Consider the following 8402-nt stretch of genomic DNA (forward strand, 5'->3'; position numbering starts at 1 on the left):
CTCCCGTCCCTCTACCCCCCGGCCCACACCTCCGTCCAGGGCTTCATCTCAGCCGGGTCTGTCCAGGTCAGCGACCTGGAAAATATTTCCGCACTCAGCACACCGCATCCAGTATACCACTCACGGTGGCGACTACGAGTCACGTGCCGCCCATGACTGTCTACCACAATGTCTGTGTGGTATTTTTGTTCTGCACCCACTTCCTTCCTAATTATCCCAAATACCTCATCTACTGTGGTGGTATAAATAACGCATCATGACGACGACGACGAGGTGCATCTACACTTCCATCCCGAGCTGACTCAGGATCCCTTCGTATTACTCCCACAGCGACCGCACTCCCATCCGCCTCCCTGCCCCTCACCCAAACCCCCTCCTGCTTTCGTAGCCCCCCAGTGGCAGGGCCTCGCTTGGCGTGGGGAGCGAAGATGACGCAATTCCCTGCGCCTTCTAGGAAGCCGTCCTCTCCAGGAACGGCGCGTCTCTCGCTCTCTCTCGCTCTCTGCGTCTCTCTCTCGCTCTCTGCGTCTCTCGCTCTCTCTCGCTCTCTGCGTCTCTCGCTCTCTCTCGCTCTCTGCGTCTCTCTCTCTCGCTCTCTGCGTCTCTCTCTCGCTCTCTGCGTCTCTCTCTCTCGCTCTCTGCGTCTCTCTCTCGCTCTCTGCGTCTCTCTCTCTCTCGCTGCGTTTCTCTCTCTTTTATTTTAGCAGGAAAGGCCTACTGAGCTAGTTAGCTCTTTTTTTTTAAGTGACCTGACTATCACAAATGATAGCTCAACGAAGTGGCTTATCGCGTGGAAACATATACAAACCAAACACTCTACACGCGTGCTTCTAAACGTGGAGGGAAAAACCGGAGGACCCGGAGGAAACAAACCACGCGACCACGGGGAGAGACATTGCAGACTCCAAATATACAGCAGCAGCAGCATGCGTCACGGTCGGGATCAAGCTCACGACTCCTGTAGACCAGGCGAGGCAGTGAACGTCTCCTAGCCACCGTGGCGCCCTCACAGCCGGATGTCCAGCGCACCTCGTGCCCTTTCTCGGGTAAAGGCGCAGCCCCGCAAGTGCTTTTATCGCGCCACTGCTGGTGCAGCATAGAGCCCCTGTGCAAGGTATTTGTCCTACTCTTGTCCTACGCTGATCAGACGTCTTCTATGGCGTGGGAGGACCCACGCTTTACCCCACCACGCGTGACCTACCGGTCGACTTCGATAAACAGTATCGATATTTGCGATATGAAAATTATCGCGATCTTACATTCCTGTAACTTTATACGGTAATTGTGTTTCTTCCGTTATTATTATAGTACCGTATTATTAAGTCTATCGGTTCTGTGTAAGTCTATAGGCTTTGTGCAAGTTTATGGATCTCTGTTAGTCTGTCTCTGTGTGAGCCTACGGGTCTCTGAGTCAATGGGTCTCTGTAACTATATGGGTCACCGTGAGTCTCTGCGTTAGCGTATGGATCTCTGTGCGAGTCTCTGAGTCAATGGGTCTCTACGTGGATCTATGGTTCTCTGTTTAAGTCGATTCATGGAACCCGGTGTCCTCCTGCCGCCCTCTATTCCAACCCTCTGTGAGGCTCTAGCACCCTGGACGCAGGAACCCCTCCGATGGCGTGACCGCAGTTTCGAAAGCGTCCGATAGCGACCTCAGCACTTCTCCGCGGGCGTCACCTGGTCCACGTCTGCAACTCCACGCTCTGTTTAAAGTGGGGGGTGTGGGCGGGCACGAACGTGCCAACACATTGCCCGAGTGTTGCCCACCGCAGGGATGTGAGTCGCGAGCGCGCTCTGTCCCCCCAAGTCTCTCGCCCACTCGCGCTCTGCCCTCCCCCCCGGGGCGCTGCGTTCCACTCCACCACCCACCACCCACCACCACCCACCACCACCACCCACCACCCAACACCACCCACCACCACCCACCATCGCCGCGCGCTGCGTCCCGCCGAGAGAGGCGTCGCGGATTCCGCGGCTCTGATCTTGGCGACACCGGCGCGGATTTGTTGAGGTGGAGTCCCGGACGCGGTGTTGAGTGTCTCATCGGCAGCGCGCGGACTCACCAGGTGATGGAGGAGGAAGAGGAGGAGCCGTGAGGGTGAGCAGGCGACGAGACTCCGGATCCACAGTTTAGGGTCCAAACCCCGCGATGATTGCACCCTCCTCCTCCTCCTCCCCCTCCCCGGGGCGTTTCAAGCCCCCCCACTCACCCCCCACTCACCCCCCAAAACTCACTCAACCCCACTCACCCCCACTCGCCCCCAACACTCACCCTCAATCACCCCCCACTCACCCCCCACTCACCCCACTCACCCCCACTCACCCATACCCACCCCCCACTCACCCCCACTCACCCTCACTCACCCCCCACTCACCCCCACTCACCCTCGCTCACCCCCAACACTCACCCTCACTCACCCATACTCACCCCCCACTCACCCCCCCACTCACCCCCCCAACACTCACCCCCCACTCACCCCCACTCACCCCCCAACACCCACTCAACCCCACTCACCCCCACTCGCCTCCAACACTCACCCTCACTCACCCCCCACTCACCCCCCACTCACCCCCACTCACCCCCACTCACCCATACCCACCCCCCCACTCACCCCCACTCACCCTCACTCACCCCCCACTCACCCCCACTCACCCTCTCTCACCCCCAACACTCACCCTCACTCACCCCCAACACTCACCCCTCACTCACCCATACTCACCGCCCACTCACCCCCCCCCCCACTCACCCACAACACTCACTCCTACTCACCCCCCACTCACTCACCCCTACTCACCCCCCACTCACCCTCACTCACCCTCACTCACCCCCAACAATCACCCCCCACTCACCCCCAACACTCACCCCCCACTAACCCCCAACACTCACCCCCACTCACCCCCCACTCACCCCCACTCACCCCCCACTCACCCCCCCCTCACTCACCCCCAACACTCACCCTCACTCACCCCCCACTCACCCCCCACTCACCCCCCACTCACCCCCAGCACTCACCCCCACTCACCCCCACTCACCCCCACTCACCCATACTCACCCCCACTCACCCCCACTCACCCCCAACACTCACCCCCACTTACCCCCCACTCACCCCCACTCACCCCCCACTCACCCCCCCCCTCACTCACCCCCAACACTCACCCTCACTCACCCCCAACACTCACCCCTCACTCACCCATACTTACCCCCCACTCACCCCCCCACTCACCCACAACACTCACCCCTACTCACCCCCCACTCACCCTCACTCACCCCTACTCACCCCCTACTCACCCTCACTCACCTTCACTCACCCCCAACACTCACCCCCCACTCACCCCCAACACTCACCCCCACTCACCCCCCACTCACTCCCACTCACCCCCCACTCACCCCCCCTCACTCACCCCCAACACTCACCCTCACTCACCCCCCACTCACCCCCCACTCACCCCCACTCACCCATACTCACCCCCCACACCCCCACTCACCCTCACTCACCCCCCACTCACCCCCACTCACCCTCACTCACCCCCAACACTCACCCTCACTCACCCCCAACACTCACCCCTCACTCACCCATACTTACCCCCCACTCACCCCCCCACTCACCCACAACACTCACCCCCAACACTCACCCTCACTCACCCCCACTCACCCCCACTCACCCCCCCTCACTCACCCCCAACACTCACCCCCACTCACCTTCACTCACCCCCCCACCCACCCCCACCAACACCCAACCCCTACTCACCACCACTAACACCCACACACTCCCCCCCCCACCACGCACGCACTGCTCCCCACACGCACCTCCCCCACACGCATGTACCGCTCCTCCCACACACGAACCGCGCACTGACCGCCGTCCCACACGAGCACCACCCCCCACACACGCACCGCGATGTCCGCTTGCCAAGACTCTAGCTCCTGTTCTTGCTTCCAGGAAAGTGTGCGTTTGGGGAGCTGAGTGTGTTTGTGTGCCGCGGTTCGTCGCGTGCAGCGTGCACAATCACACACGCACACACACACACTGACACGCGCACACACACACTGACACGCACAACCTATTTACACACGCAACCTTGCTCATACTCACACCTACACACACTCACTCTTGCGTACACACACACGCGTTGATCCTCGGCGCTCGCTCGTACACACACACACACGTGTACACGAACCTACACAAAATACACAAACACATGTACACACACACACGTGTACACAATCACACACGTGTACACAAACCTACACAAAATACACAAATACATGTACACACACGTGTACACAATCACACACGTGTACACAAACCTACACAAAATACACAAACACATGTACACACACGTGTACACAATCACACACGTGTACACAAACCTACACAAAATACACAAACACGTGTACACACAAACACGTGTACACGACGCACGTGCATAGTTCACGGTCGGCTCCACGCCGCTCGTGTTGCGCACTCCACCCCACACCGCCAGCCCCCATCGTACCCCTCCCCCCCGCGGTCTAGGGGGGGGGGGGGTCAGCAGGGCGGGACGCGACGTCCCTGCTGACCCCTGCTGACCCCTCTAGACCCCCGTGGAGCCCCGTGGGCCCCGCTCACCCTGCGCAGAGACGGGGGGCGCGGGCTGCGTGGCGAGCAGGATTAGGGCGAGCGCGGAGATCGACGCCACAGACATCGTGTAGGTGGTGGTGGTGGAGGTGGTGGTGGTTCTGTTGTCGCCGCTGCACAGTCTGCATGCACACGAAGACAAAGATCCCCCATGGAGCCTTACAGACTGCTTGGGAAAGTGCTGTTCATTATCATCAGCTCACAACACTTGAGAACCTTGTTTCATCACGGATGGCTGCCAGGATTTTAACGTGACAGACCACGTGGTTTTGCATAGGTTCATTTTCTTTTACAAGAGCTCATATTTTCATGAATACATTTGCGTTCTACACCACCATCATCATCATCATCGCCCACGGTCCCTGCGATGTATAACAATCCACCTGGCACCTCTAAACACGCGCCTCCACCTTCTGGGTGGACGTCTTCTCAGCCGCGGTCCATTCTTTGGCTGCCGCTCCGACCACAGTTCTGATCATCGGCCATCACCCCTCTTCTAGCGAGACGTCCTGCTAAAGCCCACTTACATACCAGTTTGAATGTCATTGATCTGCGATTAGCGAGCACCTATTAAGTCCGACACGGCGCACGAAGAGGCGGTGTGGTCAGCACCACACCCAGCGCTGATGGGTAACAACACACCCCGCGGGCAGGTCACCACCCACTGAAGGTAGCATTCGCCACTGATGTTAGCCGTGGCCGGGAATTGAGGCCAAGTCGTCGGGTTAGTCTGCGTCACCGCCCCACACTCACGTGCGTCGATCCGAGCAAAATAACCAAGCGGACAAGACACCTCATTCACACGCCCGTCTCTCCACGTGAAAAAAAAAGAACAGAATCTTTGACGCATCCCATCAACCACACAGCCTTCTTTCTCGGAGTGATCAGCGGCATTGATTTAACACGACAAACTCGAGAGCGGTTTCGACATTTCGTCTCTCATCAGCATGGTCGAGCTCGTGCAAGAGACAGCTTTGTTTTGTGCGATCGGAGTGCTTGGCGTTCGCCGCGACTCCGCCGCGCGGCCCCCGTGGCCGACAGCCCGGCAGCGGCGTGCGCCCGGAGTCGGCTCTGCTCGGGTCAACAGCGACCACCACTGGCGATTCGCGCGGCACGAAATGTTCTTCTAATAACGCGGGCGGCTGGGAGCGCAAGAGCGCGGTGCGCGCTCACCACGGCGCCACCGCTCCGTGCGCGCGCGGCGCTGAACCAGGCAGCGCGCCCTGTCCCCGCCAGGGAGCGGCGTGGACAGGGGGCGCGCACCGGGTGCCATGGCATCGAGGCTCCTTTGAGATGAAGACGCCACAGCGCACAACCTACCCCGCGCACAGCTGCAAGGGCAGAGATGACGAACCAGACGCGGAGTCCGCTGAGCGTGGAGTAACTAACGCCAGTACGTGCCACTCCAAAGGCGAGATGTATGCACGTTGAACTTCGTTCGCACCGTACGTACCCAAATCGTGCTAATTGGAGGTGCGGGGAAGGACATCAGGCAGTGATTGCGTCTATCTACGGTCGTCATTGGCCATCACAGCTCATTGTTGGGGCTGGAGCGGTCGCGCAACGGTTAGCGCATTGCGCTTTGAACCTGGATACTGGAGTTAGCTTCCCGGCCACGGCTCAGATGAATGATGACGAGTGACATCTGAACCGGGCCTGAGTCTCTCCCCTTCACCACAGCCCGCACGGACTGGCGTGGGATGGAGTATGCGTCAAGTAACCCCCACGATCTACACGGCGTGGGGAGACCTCCATCCAGCAGTGGATGTACAATGGGCTGCACGTTATACAAATATTTTGCTGCGCACACTGGCGGGTGGGTGGTTGGGTGCTGAGCCCCGCGGATGGAGACGACACGGATTGATGCGACTCGCGGAATCGCGGCAAAGATTCTGCGCGACACGAGCACCGCACCATCGGGGGGCAGAGTTCGTCACCCTGGAGGGGGGAGCGACGGCCACGCGGGTAACGGAGGAGAGGTCTGCACGCAGCGCGATCCGAGCGCGGCGATGCGAATGCCGATTTGGAAACGCGTCTCCGGGAAACGCGCAGGAAGAGGAGGTCGTGGAGAAGAGATTTAAGATGGTTTGGGTACGTGTTGAGAAGACTTAAAGGAGGCGGGGGGCAATTAGAAGCGCTATGGAGATTCGAGACCCATAGACTCGCACAGAAAGGCATAAATATACTCACACAGACACCCGCAGACTCACACAGAGACCCGCACACTCATACAAAGACCCATAGACTCGCACAGAAAGACATAAATATACTCACACAGACACCCATAGACTCAGAGACCCGTAGACTCACACACAGACCCATAAACTCATACAAAGACCCATATTCTCACACAGAGACCCGCAAACTCAGAGACCCGTAGACACACACAGACCTACAAACTCATACAACGACCAATCGACTCACACAGAGACCCACAGAGTGAGAGACCCGTAGACTCTAGCAGAGCCCCGTAGATGAGACGCGATGTCTGGAGACGTCACCGGCACAGGGCACACGTTGGAGGGAGCCCGAGGGTGAGATGGGAGGATGCGTGGAGCGAGATGCGAGGCAAGTGAACGCGAGTAGAGAAGATGCACAGAATGGAAGCACAAGGAGGGGGGACATCGGTGCAGTCGCCTCCATGCAGGAGTGGGGCTTCTGGGCGAGCAGACGAAGATGAGGAGGATGCGAGAAGAGAGTTGGGCGAGTGAAACCGGAGGGCTGGGGCCGCGCTCACCGTCTCGCTCCTTCTCGCGGGCCGTGCCTCCACTGCCCAGGCGACTGCTGAGCCTCTGGGCTCCTCTCCCGGCGTCTGAGTTGAGCGAGCGAGCGGGGTCGGGAGGGAGGGAGAAGGGTCGGGAGGGAGAAGGGCGCCACTCTCAGGGCGGCCGCCTCGCTTCCCTCCCCCCCGCTCCGTAGCCAAGTTTTGTGTGGATCCTCCACCCCTCCCCTTCTCCCACCCACAGGCGTCAACCCCTCTCCCTCCACCCTCCACCACCCCAATCTTTACAACCCCGCCCCCCTACCACAGCGCTCCCTTACAGACCCCTCCGAACCCCTCCCTTGGAAACCCCCACCTCTGCAGAGCCCCCCACCCCACCTCAGCAGAGCCCCCCACCTCAGCAGAACCCTCCACCTCAGCAGAGCCCCCCCCCCACCTCTGCAGAGCCCCCCACCTCAACAGAGCCCCCCACCACCTCAGCAGAGCCCCCCCCACCCCAGCAGGGCCTCTCACCTCAGCAGGGCCCCCCCACCACTGCAGAGCCCCCCACCTCTGCAGAGTCCCCCCACCTCTGCAGGCCCCCCCCACGTTTTCAGGGCCCCCCCACCTCTGCAGAGCCCCCCACCTCTGCAGAGACCCCCCACCTCTGCAGGCCCCCCCCCCCACCTCTGCAGGGCCCCCCCCCACCTCTGCAGGGCTCCCATCACCCCGGTGGGATGGACCCGGCAAGGTGCGTGCTGCGCGCTGGCTGCCAGGGCGGGCGCGTAGCGCAGTAGCTCAGGGGGGAGGAGGAACGAGCGAGCGGTAGGGAGAGGGGGGGGGGGGTGAGGAGGGTTGTGGGGAGGGAGAGGGAGCGATGGAAAGGAGTGCGGTTGCTTTTATTAAAAATACCGTCACGCACGCCCTGCTGTGTTCAGACACAGAAATCCCTGACGCTCGGATTCCCCGGCCCAGCGCCGCGACTCCCACCCGCTCGTCCCAGGTGATGGGCGGTCACGGCACCTGTGCATAACCTGGAATATCCAGGTGATCACGGACGCTGGGAGAGATGCCACCGGTGC

General features: G+C 60.3%; 1 protein-coding gene across 3 annotated transcripts in view; it reads right to left on the bottom strand.

The window, feature by feature from the left end:
- LOC116945283 (collagen alpha-1(XII) chain-like) overlaps nt 1–8060 on the bottom strand; it is a 325203-nt gene extending 317143 nt beyond the window's left edge. For all 3 annotated transcript variants that reach the window (XM_032959676.2, XM_032959677.2, XM_032959678.2), the window contains exons 1-3: nt 8029–8060; nt 7357–7431; nt 4611–4741 (exon numbers count right to left, since the gene is read on the bottom strand). In XM_032959676.2, coding sequence (XP_032815567.2) covers nt 4611–4741; nt 7357–7431; nt 8029–8045 — 223 coding nt within the window. In that variant the 5' untranslated portion in view covers nt 8046–8060. The remainder of the gene's footprint in view (nt 1–4610; nt 4742–7356; nt 7432–8028) is intronic.
- Between the last annotated feature and the right edge of the window lie 342 nt (nt 8061–8402).

Source organism: Petromyzon marinus, chromosome 23 (assembly GCF_048934315.1).
Source record: "Petromyzon marinus isolate PM22_M1 ecotype Great Lakes invasive population chromosome 23, UKy_Petmar_22M1.pri1.0, whole genome shotgun sequence".
Lineage (NCBI taxonomy): Eukaryota > Metazoa > Chordata > Hyperoartia > Petromyzontiformes > Petromyzontidae > Petromyzon > Petromyzon marinus.